This window comes from Zosterops lateralis, assembly GCF_965231275.1.
Source record: "Zosterops lateralis genome assembly, chromosome: 1".
NCBI classification, from domain to species: Eukaryota; Metazoa; Chordata; class Aves; order Passeriformes; family Zosteropidae; genus Zosterops; species Zosterops lateralis.
In genome coordinates, this window is record NC_139762.1 from 31,559,040 (window position 1) to 31,571,967 (window position 12,928).

Here is a 12,928-nt window from a genome sequence, read left to right on the forward strand (position 1 = left end):
GAGGCAAAGACTGCAGGTCTCTAGAGCCCTCCATGGTGCCCTTCCAGTCATCCTCAGGAACCTGGGGGACTTGGTACATGGTCTTTTTATGTGGAATGATACCAATACAATTGAAAACATGTTGCCTTTCATGTGAGTGTGGCATCAATCATTATACCTGTTTTAAAAGGGGAGGTGAGAGGAACCTTTTATATCATGTCTGCTCCATGATTTTTCTTAGCATTTCAGGATATGATGCAAGAATTATGTATGTATGTAAGTGCACAGACACAAGTATGTCACATGTGCTTTCAATTTAATTAGTTATTTTTTAGTTTTTATTGGAGCAACTGGAAGATACTGATAAGCTGGTGGATGCTGACTTGGAGACCTTGCACCTTTATAGTTTTTTAACGAGTAAGTGGTGCTGCCACCAAATCAAACCTGAGTTGACACCTTCACAGGGTTCTCACTGGCAGTGGTACTGATTTGTGCACAGAAGATCCACAGCCAAAAGAATGGTGTTTTACATTCTTCCCTGACACTTTCTTACGCATGGATAACATGCAGAAGGCACATTTGTATCTAATTGGTTAACCTGATGCCATAACTAACACTGATTTATTATCATTATGTAATGGAATCATCAGTATGTCATAGATTTTGGAACTGAGAATAAAGTTACTAGAAATTATACATTTTAACTTATGTGCATTTATATATGTTCATCTTTGTCCTTTTATCTTGCCTGCAAGGTTTTATCTTGCCTGCAGCAGTAGTATCTAGAATTTAGGATATTCATGTTCCTTATATCAAAAAGGCTTATTCTGGAAAGAGAAGATATGCCTGTGCGCTGATGGGTGTAGAGAAACGTGTATGTAAGGGTTCTCCTAGGATAAATATAAATAAAGTAACTCAGAAACCCAAATATAGCTCAGCTTGGATTTCTTGATAGCAGATCATCCCAGGTTTGAGTTTAAAAGTATTTCATGTTCTGATGTGATTTACTGGGCACATTTACCTTTATTCTTGTGACAGAAGTGGTTGGCCTGATATTTCGATGAGCTCTGTCAGGCTCATAAGTGGAACTTTTGCTCATGTATTCAGTGTATAAGAAACAGCAAACACTCTGAACATTTAAAAACTTTCTGGTGATAACAAATTAGATGGCATTTATGTTTGTGCTTGTAATGAGTGTTTGACTCAAAAGCCTACTTGGAGAGAAGGAATCTGATTTTAGTAAATCAGTATAATAAAGCCTTTGATTTTTTTACCAAAGCCAGCTAACTGTAACTTCAGTGTTGGTATTTCAAGGCCTCTCACTGATATTTTAGAAGTTTGTGGTTCTTTGAGCTTCCTTTCCAGCCCCTGGGGAAATAAGAGTATGGTAAATCAAAGCCCAGATCGCTGTTTGCATTTATTTTACTTTTCATTATGACATGTATGCAAACACTTAAATAGGAAAAAGGTATAATCATGATAAGATCCCTCTTTTTTTTAACAAAGAGGAATACTTTTCTAATTTAATTTATTACACTTATCCTTAATACTATAAACTGAATCGAGTGCCTCATCAATTTTGACAGTTCATTTATACTTCTAATTCAGTGATAGTACTTTTTAAAATAATTACTGACTCCTGAGAGATAATCCAAGAAAATAACTGGAGAATACTTTTTCTGTTCTGAAATGTATCTTAATTTCTTGTGTTTTTTTCTTTTCCAAATGAGGAAGTTTTAAAACTGCAAAGTGCACTTGAGTACTTAACTGCCAAAAAAAGTCATTGTGCTACCTTTGAAATAAATTTTCCATTTTCATTTGCAGTTTTTCTGCTTTCCTTGCCTGTGGCAGCCAAAATCCAGTGTAAGATTGAGGGTATATCATGAATCAAAAATATTTAATAACATTCAGTGAAATCTAGGTGGCACTTTTTTCAGTTTCATGCACTCTCTAGCATAATTGAGAGAGTAGAGAAAGAAACTGCTGATTTTGTATATTGCAAAAAAGTTTTATAAGTGTCATCCTAAATTCAGATGCTTTTGTCCCCATGCTGAAATGAGATGCTCTGAAGGCTGTCTTCTTTCATCCCTGTTCTCTTGAGAGAGGCTCTGCACCTAGCTTCTCAGGTGGCATAAAGAAGCTTTGCCTATATTGAAGTTAACAGAGGAATAACAGATAATGCCAGCTGAGAATTGAGGTGCAAGACTTGAGCTACCAGAGCTGAAATGATAAAAGCATCCCATGGGAGGTAACCTAACCTTTCACAGTTTATTGATCATCTGACTTCTGATGTCACTAGCTATTCTTAACCTTTCAGCTTCTCGCTCCTGCCGTCTGCCGCACAGGTCTTGCTGTGGCACCGCCTCTCCTCCAGGGAACAGGCTCCAGATTAGGACATTTTCTGCACTCTTGAACACTGAACAATTGCTGTGGCAGTTTTCTTGCCAGTCTCAGTCCTCTTTAGTCATGGCTATTCAAAAGCACTTTGCTCGCCTAATTTCCCGGCATCCTCCCCAGGAACACATGGCTCCTGTGTTTACACTGTGGCCTCACTGCCACCTTATCACTGTGCCAGGGCTGCTCTTAGATTACAGAGTGAGCAGTGGCCGTCTAATTCTCAGAGCAGAAATTTAATTCCTTTTCCTGTTTCATTCTCTGCTCATGTCTTACTGCCTGGCCAGTCCTTCTCTGTCCCATCTCCTGCCAGTTACTTTGTGGTTCACATGGCTGCCAGAATTTCCCTCTTACCCTCTGTTCCATTTTTCCTGCATCTTTCAGCCTCCTACAGTATTTCTTCCTTTCAGTCTTTTCAAAGACTTTTTTCAATCTGTTTCAAAGACACTGTTACAGGTATTGGTGCTTTTCAAGTCCTGAATGAGTTGACATGTAAATCTGGTTTTAAAAAATTCTAGGTTTAAATTGTAGAGTAAGTTTAAAGTACTATCTTTATTGGTGAGGGGGTGAAACTTCCACTCTTCTCAGCATTTAGGGCTCTTTTCTATGAATTTCTTAGTGCTCTGATTATGTCATGACTGATGGCTAATTCTGCAAAAAGGGAAAGTTTTTACTTTCTTTGTATGAAGAGGCCAAATGGAGCCAGTTTCCTTTACACTAAAATGTGCAAAATTATTCTGGTTTGTTTTCATTTTATGAAAAGCGTATGAAAACTATGAAAAATACTATACAAGTTAATAATAAATTTGGGCTCTGTTTTGTAGAGTTCAGAGTAGCACTGGTTTAAACTCTCATTCTCTTCTCGTAGTAATATTTCACTAAGATGCTTTCTGAGATAAGGTGTGGCCATTTCTTTGCATACTGGTTCTTCTAGATTTTACTTGGGTTTTGTGTGTTTTCAGGAACATATTTTTATTATCTAATACTGCAGGGTGGAGAAACTTGTCATCTGTCTTTTGTCAGATGTAGTTTTAATTTAGTGTTCCAACTTCTGCAGTCCTCCTTTTTCACTTCATAAACCTTAACTGCTTCTTCTGTATGATTCTGGTGACTTGAACAACCAAGGCAGGAGAAGGAGGGTCACCAGCTTCATGCCCTGCTCCTATCTCCAGCCCTTTTTATTGTCCCAGCCTGAGAGTGTAACTGAGACGTTCCTTTGAGAAAAGGTTAACTTGGATCCCTGCAGTCCCAGCAGTCCACACAGTTCCTCTTATGTAAGAATCATAAATGTACTAGACAAGATGGTCTATAAGCTAGTCTACTAGAATTCTTCTTGATTGCATCTCAAATCAGGAATGGTAACTATTCAGCTGTAGAAGGCATTCCTTGTTTAAGTTCCTGGATTTAAAGGTGGCAGAAATATCTGCCAACAAAAGTGTTTGCCAACAAAAAAAGATTGCCTGTCTTGGGAGATGATGGTAAGAATGCGGGCTGCTTTATTTTCTTTTAGGTTTTCCTTTAGCATTTGTAGTTTGGAAGATTTGTGTTTCTAATACACCAGGAATTAAAACCAGTCACCAGAAACAGAGATTGAAGTGCCATCTCTTAGTGGAAGACTTAACAGTTGGTCAGTGTTCCCCGTGTAAGGAATGGTTTCAAAATGCAAAGCCTGAGAGTTAAACCAAGCTCCTTTACCTCTTTTTACACATGCTCCAAGCATCTAAATCACTCAACAAGAATGCCATTTTTCAAGTGTCTTATTTTCTTTCCACAGAATTTCAAAAGCCCTGTGGGAAGTGCCATCTATGGAGTATAATTGATATGGACACTCTTCTGAGACTATTTTTGTTGTTATGTTTCAAGATAAAGGCAGTTGAGTACTTATAGGAAAAATAAATACATATGCCTTTTGCAGTGTGTTGTAACTGAAAATTAAATATTTTTCTACTCAAATTTTGGCATATTTCCTGGAATCACTGAGCTTTCAGTAATGTTTTTAGTTAATATTCTGCAGCCTACTGTTGTATTCGCTGCAGCTGACATGAGCTCAGAGAGTTTGTCTTTATTTAACCTTAGAGAGGAATCCCAGGCTTGTTCTGTAGTTGGCAGAGCTGTTGGGAGGGATCTTCTGTGGACTGCAGGGGAGAGAGTGAGGACAGGGTCTGAACCGTGCCTGCTACACATTTGCTCCACTGGTGATGTGAAAATCCTGAAGAATAAGTGAAGTTAACCTTTATCAAACTCTGATTAGTATTTGCTTTCATTATCCATGCCTTTCTTTCTTTGTCTAATATTTTTATGAATCCTATTGCTTAGATCCTACACCTCACTGCTCCTCGTGATGTTTGAAGTTTAGGGCACCGATTAGGACATTAACTTTTTACCTGTAGAATATATATATGTATATGTATATATCTGTGTAGAGGGGATTAAAAAACATAAAAGGACCCCAATAAGAGTAAACATTCTGCATCACCTTTGCTTTCCAGAGACTTAAAATTGCAATGGTGTACTTGTGGGAGGAAGATGCTTCAGCTAAAAGTCAAAGCTTTTAAAGACACTGATTCTGATTCTCTGCTCCATTACACATTTTTCACACTGACGTAGATCTACGAGCTGCTTTGTCTCTTTCTTGTCAGCTAGTAGCAAGTAAGAATGTAAATGGCCTGTGGCATTAGGATTGTGAAACATACAGTAGCAAACCATTCAATCTGATTGGTGATCTTATAGTTACTTGTTTAGAATAATTTCATTGATGAGGTTAAATGTTATCCAGCTAACTATTACTTAGGTCACTTTTAATTACCCCTTAGTAATTACCCCTAAAATTTAAGATTTACTTTGTCAGCAGTTATTAGAAGTATTGGTGGTAACCTTACTGCTAGCAATATTTATGCCAGGAAATAAATGCTTGTCTTTATTTATTGGTAAATATTGGCAATGAAATTACATTAAATATTATGTATTGATTTCTATGGATTCAAGTCTAGAGCTACTCTAATATTTGTTTTCCCCCACATTAAAGAATGAGGTCAAGGTCAACTTGATGAAGTAGGTTTTCCAGTGCTAGATTTATTATTTGAGTGTGTGAAAATTCTAGAAAATGTGTAGCTTAGCAAACTGAGCCTGGTTTCAGTTGCAGATTTTACTAATAGTGAAAGGAAATTTCCATTGTTAAAAAAAGTCTGCAGGCCTCCCCTCATGCTACATTTTCTGAAAATGAAGAAAGGGGATGCTGGTTCATGATGGGAAGTATAATCAGCCTGAATCACCATGCAGACCTGTAGAGGTTTATTTTCAGCCAGTATCTGCAAAATAAGCTGCAGGGTTCAGTTTGCAAACACTATTGTGAACCAGACCCTGCGGGGCTCAGTTTGCAAACACTATTGTGAACCAGACCCTGCAGGGTTTGCTGAGCTCCAGTTACTGCTCCTAGTAAGGCTTATTATCCTGTCACAGGAGATGTAAGAAAATCCATCTCTCGCCTTTAAACATGATAAACCTTTGTCACCTACAATGCAATTAATGTTAAAAATAGAAGAGTGCTGATGATAAGATTGTGACTTGCAGGCAATGAGCCATTGTCCAAGTACAGGAGACATATCTGGCAGGCCAGTCAGCCTACACGGTTTGCTGTCAGTTTGCTGATTGCCATTTCTCTCCGGGTTTGATGAAATATTCATGTCTTTGCTCTGCTCTCTGCAAGCACTATTGATTTCTTGTATAAACGCAGCTATATTTAGTCTAGACAAATGGAATGTGGATTGCTGTTGAATAAATGGGATGAAAGGCTGGGGGTTTGCCTGTCCATTTCTCTTGGTTGGTGGCAATTATTTATAATCAAGAGTAGTTTTTGTAAGTTAAAGGTGATTTTTTATAATTTAGTGATTAGTCTCAGAACAAAAGTAAGCACTTAGACACAATCATTCTGTTGGGATAGCAGGTTAAGAAGCCAAATTATGCTCTGAGGTTTACAATCACAGTTATTAGGATTTTTTTAAAAAAGGGCCCAGAAAAGTGTATGTTTTCAGAATTTTGAGAACAAAAAAGTGTTACAAGTAGGAAAGATTTGGTGCTTTTTCTCTTATTTTATGAAATCTTTTTTAATAAATTTGATCCTACAGTTAGAATTCAGTCCTTTCCATTTGCTGCAGTTTCAACTTGTACTGCTTCAATTTTGCTGTCTCTGCTAACTAGAATATTTCTGTTTCATTTTAGTTTTCTCCTTGGAAATAAATACAGCTGAAGCAGAGAAAAAGGAGAAAATATGGTTAAAGTCTTGTTCCCAAGTCATTTCTGACAGCGTGTTTGTTTTCAGTTAGTAATCTTATTTTCTAATGAAGACAGTGGAGGAATAGGAACTGAAATGGATGTGTTTGTGTTTCACTGTCCTCTTGTGGATGGAATCAGAACTGCTGGGCTTTAGCAGAGATCTTCAGCTGCTATTTATTTTCCTCTTGTAGATATGCTGCTTGTTAGTCTTTTGTTCTTTGAAATAGATAAGGTTACACTCACTCTCTTCACTTGATGTGCAAACCAGAGTTTTACAAGTATTGTAGTGAAAATGATCAAATCGCTCTGTTCTGCTGCTTTTTAGTGCCTTTGATTTAAATTAAGAGATAGAAAATACAGGACCCTCCATTAAGTACTTTAATGCTGGATTAAGAATTTATAACATTGCTACAACAAACTGAAATAATTCATTTTCTTACAGGCCATATAGAGTGTGCTATGCATGGTGGTCACTTTTCCAAAAGCTATATTAAAACTTCTCATTTTATGTGTCAAATTATTTCCCCATTTTATATGTTACTCCTCTGTGTTTGCCAGGTATATTTATATGAGTAGCCATGTAGCACTGAGTAGTTTTTCATGTGTGACACCGTCCTCAGAAAATCTACACGCTAGGTTTGAAAAATCTCTTGCAGTGCAGTGGGAACTGCAATGCCTTCATCTTATGCTGAGGAAGTGCCCTGAGTGTTTATTGTGAAGCATCAATGGTGCCTAGGAGATTTTCACTAAATATCGCTCCACTGAGCTATGACATGGTTTTAGAACTGGGTTGTGTGTTAACCTGTTTAGCAGAATATTAATCTGGGAGTATTTTTGTAGAGAATGGAAAGGAAGTGCTGAAGTTTGCATACATAGATTGCGTAGGTGTTTTGAAAGGTCTGTACATTAAAACAGTCTTTGAGTGAAATGAGTCTTTTTCCCGGTAGGAATGCTCTCTATTCTCCTTCTCCTGTTACATTTACTTGTTGTTTTGTTCCCACAGTGGATGTGAAGTCGGAGGTTCCCGTGGGACTGGAGCCTATCTCACCGTTGGACTTGCGAACCGATCTCAGGATGATGGTTCCCATGGTGGACCCCATTATGCGCGAGAAGCAGCTGCAGCAGGAGCTGCTCCTGATCCAGCAGCAGCAGCAAATTCAGAAACAACTGCTCATTGCAGAGTTCCAGAAGCAGCATGAAAACCTGACCCGCCAGCATCAGGCCCAGCTCCAGGAGCACATTAAGGTAGCAACATTTTTCATTTATCCCTTACTTTATCTGAAAAATGAATATGCTTAAGCAGACACAGCAAGGGAACATGCTGAAAGGTTTTTTGTGACTGAGAGATGGTCTTTGAGTGCTCATTTCTCTGTATTGGAGCCTTTTAAAGCAAAGCTGCTGGCACCTACCAGTGACTTGCTCACAGCAGACGAAGGCAATACTATGAGAATCATGAAGCTCATGAAGCCACCACATCCACAAAAAATTGAACTACCTATTTTGCAACCCGGATTTTCGGCTGAACTTCAAAACGGCTGTTTTATCAGTACATACTGGTTTTAGTGTATTAAAAGAGTGCTGTTTTGTCTACTGTTTGAGTTTATGACCACAAATCAAATTGATAGGCAAGTGCACAATACTTGCACTTGTAAAATGGAGGCAGGCCCTGATAGTGTTGTGTTTCCACTCTTCTCTGAACTGCCTCATATAATACAACAAGAAAATGATTTATGAGATTGCATGCACTATGGCAGGATTGCTATAATGGATTTTGACTGGGAATTTATGATCTTGCCTTTCATTTCATTTTTTTCTTATCTACTTGCCATTGTGCTGCTGTGCTAAGCTTCCACTTGACAGAGCTGACAAATGCAGCAGAGCACAGCAACCAGAGTTGGGTGATGCACAGGCAAAGAACAATGTGAAGTTTCCAGACATCTTTGCCAAGAGAGAAAGAAGTGAAACCAGATCAGCAGGCTGCTACCTGTCACTGGAGTTCAGTTTGGTGACAGCCAGTAATGCACTGTGCTGCTTAAAAGTCAGTTAAGAGATGAAAAGAAGTGTAAGCATAAAGGCAAGCAGTGCTCCTCAGTTTCTCAAGGGGGTTGTTTTAACCAGGACTGACCTAGAAAACACTGCAAACTGCACTTTCTCATGTCTTTTTGTTCTGTGCAAGTTACAACAGGAACTCCTAGCCATTAAACAACAGCAAGAACTCCTTGAAAAAGAGCAGAAACTGGAGCAGCAAAGACAAGAGCAGGAACTGGAGAGGCATCGCAGGGAGCAGCAGCTTCCTCCCCTCCGAGGCAAAGAAAGAGGACGAGAAAGTAAGAGCCAATGTACCATGAATCCTAATAAGAAATAAATCTATTCCCCTTTGCATTCTCCCAGCCAAAATGAACTATGAACAGGAACCTGAAGGAAGCCTATTCCTGTGTGAAGTATGCAGGTCGAGAAGTCAAGACTGTGCTTTGAGAAGGGCAGGGCCACCCACTGCACCCACAGAAACACATTTCTGGTTTGTGTGCAGACTTGGAAGACTGCAGGAAAGCAGAGTTTGACAGACTTGTATATATGCATTTCAAGAGTCAAGCTCTTTGTATTAAAAAAATCAGAAAATTTGAAAGCACAAAGCTTCATGTGAGAACTTTCCGAAGATCTTATTTCTCAATACAGAAAGCACTATAAAACTGCAAAAAATTAAATTAGTTGCTAAGCATTGTTTCAAGACTGAAAATAAAATGAAATATTTAAGAATATCTTAGGATAAGACTTCTAAATATTTTGGTAGGATTTTTGCAAACTGTCTTATATTTGTTCTTGATGACATTTCATGAGGCGTAACCAAGAGTTATTTCTAGCTTATATATAGCTATAAAGAAAATAACTATAAAGGTTTTTTAGGATTTGGTGCTCACTAGAGGGAGACAGATACAAATAATTCTCTTTAGTGAGGTCAGTTTGAAAATCAGGTTGAAGTACAATGTGAAGATATTCAAAATGAAGCTGCCACAAACAGATACTGTTACTTGCCCTACTAAATGAGCACAAAAATTAACTGACAAAGACTGAAGCAGAAAAGAGCTTTTTTTATCTTGGGAGGAAAAATATATCACTTCAACAGCTGTAGGTGTACTGTGTCACGGGCTTTAGAAATTAAGGTGTCCATGGTGCTTCTAGTACTTTGAAGAACAATGAGCCCATAAAAAAATTTCCATCTTACTGACCTAGAAATGTGAAGGTATGGAACAAAAGATTCCTCTAAGTGTAGTATAAAAAAAAATCAACCTCCATATGAACAGTTGGACTTTATCAGTGCTCCTGGCAGAGAAAGAGCAGAGATGTGACCTCAATGGCTCCCTTCTCAATTTGAGCTTTCTGGGTGGCTGTTGAGGATGTAACAGCCAGCCAAGCAGCTTGTCACCCCTCCAGGCCCAGCCCCAGAGTTTTTTGGTGGTGACAATCTACTTAATGAGTAGAGAAGAGAAGGAAGGTTGGGATATGAAACAGAGAGGTAGTAGAGGTATTTTGTGGGCAGTGGGTCATATAGGACATTCTCAGCATCTCAGCTGTGGTGTGTCAGGGTTGGGTAACCAAATACTTAGAGTATCAAATATGCCTTAGTGCTGCAACTTTGAAAGAAATGGGGTTTTGTCCCCTTTTTGACACTGATTATGGAAAAATAAATGATTTTTTGTTTTCTTATTTTTTTCCCTTAATGAACACTGTTTTAGCTATGAGTAAAGATGTCCCATGCTGCAAGCTTGAATTGACAGTCTAACCTTAAAATGACATGCTTTACTTTTTATTCTGTATTGAGCTAACCACCAAGAGAGGTGAAAATACACTCTCTCCTGTCTTCCAGACATCACAGGTAGAAGCTCTTAAGGGGCTCAAATTAAAAGCCTCACTGCTGGCTCTTTCTTCAGTCATCTGCTTATAACCAAGACAGTGTTCAGAGGACAGCTTTGCTGTTTTACTACTATTACTTTTTAAAAAGAAAAAACATTCATTACTAAAAACTCAAGGTGATCTTTTGTTACTGTCTTTTTAGTCCTATTGTTGGTTTTGTATTTGGATTGTTGGGAGCTATCAGGAAATAATTTAAATTCTTTAGATACATCTGGCACTGGATAAATGGCCTCATCTACTGTTGAAATATTCCTTATGACTTCACTGGATTTTTGGATCATGGCCAGCTTCAGGCTTCCACAGACAAGCATTTAATCCAAATGTTATCTCATTTTGACTTTTTTTCACCAATAGTTTTTTCAGAGTTTGCAAAACTTCCAGCAATAAGGCACAGACTCTGTTTTGGAGTTTGTTTTCTTTAAAAAGGTAATTTTTCAAAATGAAGATAAGAGGCATTTAACTCTGTGTTTCTTAGGGGCAGTGGCCAGTACAGAAGTGAAGCAGAAACTTCAAGAGTTCCTGTTAAGTAAATCAGCTACAAAAGACTCTCCAGCAAATGGGAAGAATCATTCCATGAGCCGCCACCCCAAGCTCTGGTACACGTATGTTCAGTATTAAGCTGCTTCCTTGTCTCGTTGAGGTATCAGCTAAAACTTGGCAGAATGCTTTTCCAGCAGGGATGTTGAGAGTCTGCCTCCAGAGCAAGGCAGGAGTTCAACCCAAAGATTAGCAAAAAGCCAGAAGTGTTGCATTTCTGATTGAACTGAAGAGTATTCTGTGTTCAATGATGAGATGAGAACTATACAGAACAAGACTCTCTCAAAAATCTGTATAATTATTTATATTTCAGCTGTTTCATCTGTAGCATCTATAGCTGTTGCTATCACAAATTTCACAACTATACCTGCCATATACCCAAGTATCTTAAATTTCTGCAGTTAGGACAACTTTGTGTTCATCTTACTTGGATTTTGAATCAATCATCACAAAACATTTCCTCTTGAAGAGATGCTGTTTTACTTCCAGTGAAGTTGTTTGAATGGTGTTAGTATTTCACAAGGGTTTTGAGAAAGACAGTGGTCATTTAACTTTTCTGACTCATGGATTTTAGTATCCGAACTGCATATTCTTATGATAACTTGGCCTTGACAAGAATCTGCTTAGACCATGGAAGCAAGGGATTTTGTTGAGTCCTTCAAATGGTCTGTTGACATGTTAACAGTTTACAGTTTTGCAGTTTTTATTCCCCACATAAATGAATCCAACAAAATGAACTCTGTCTGCATTTTTGAAAGACTTCAAGGTCATGCCCACATTGACCTTCAATAGGACAAACAGAAATGCATATGGTACATTAGGTTTCCATCTTTTACTTACTCTTTTTTAAAAGGATTGCTGAAGATTGGGCCTTGGAGTTTGCATTCTAAGCTAACCAGAGCATTTTGGTAAAATGGTTTAATATATATTGAGATGCATTAATTAATTATTTTTTTCTTCCACATAACACAGAAAAGTCTCTTGAATGTGTAATATTTCTGGACTAATAATCTGAACTTCAGATGACTGAGTATGAGGAGCTCTGCAGATGATGCCTTCTGCTACACTACAGAAAGTAGTACTACCTCTCATGACAGAGACATATTACTGATTAACCTCACTGTGTTGGAAAGACAAGCAGAGTCTGTAAAAGGCCAAGTAAAATTATGTTTAGATAAACACAAAGTTTGAAAGTTTTTCTCCTTTCCTTCTCTAGATAAAAAAACCCAAACAACCAAACCTGCCCCCCGCCCCAAAAAAAAAAAAAACCAACTCCTGTTTCTGAGCCAAATGGTGCAATTTCTACATGGTTATTTAGAAAGCTCTGCCCACAGTATTTCTTTCATCCAGCAGTTGTCAGAAAACACTCTTCATCTTGGAGTTTCTCTGCTGACATGTGTGCTGCAGAGTGGTTGCTCCCAAAATTTACAAATTGAACTTGAAGTCAAGGTCTCATTTACCTTGTCCACTAAATAATTTAGGGGAGGGGGGTATCCAAAAGGTAATGATTCAATATTTCTGATTATTTTATACAAGCCCTCCTACCCTGAAAATCTCCCACATTTTGATAGAGAAGGCTTGATCAATATACATCTATTTGTATATGATAAACAAGCCTTAAATGGCTTTGTCAACTGATTCATATTAAAAAGCAAACACCTGAAATGGTCAGTTCCCCAAATTGGTGACAGACCCTGTCTGTAGATCAACATGAATTTTATCCCATATGACTTCTGTAATAAGTGCAAAAAATGCATTTTTGGGAATACCAATGAGTTCCATAACTTACTGTAAGAGTGAAATTGGTTACATGAGCCTGTGGTTTGTGCACACT

At 38.0% G+C, this 12,928-nt stretch overlaps 1 protein-coding gene across 16 annotated transcripts in view; it reads left to right on the forward strand.

The window, feature by feature from the left end:
* The window catches only part of HDAC9 (histone deacetylase 9), a 459,263-nt gene that overhangs the window by 227,866 nt on the left and 218,469 nt on the right, over positions 1-12,928 (forward strand). For 10 of the 16 annotated variants that reach the window (XM_083872068.1, XM_083872065.1, XM_083872063.1 and 7 more), the window contains 3 exons: positions 7,649-7,890; positions 8,822-8,972; positions 11,033-11,159. In XM_083872068.1, coding sequence (XP_083728194.1) covers positions 7,649-7,890; positions 8,822-8,972; positions 11,033-11,159 — 520 coding nt within the window. The remainder of the gene's footprint in view (positions 1-7,648; positions 7,891-8,821; positions 8,973-11,032; positions 11,160-12,928) is intronic. The other 6 variants (XM_083872072.1, XM_083872067.1, XM_083872070.1 and 3 more) reach the window with 3 other exon arrangements.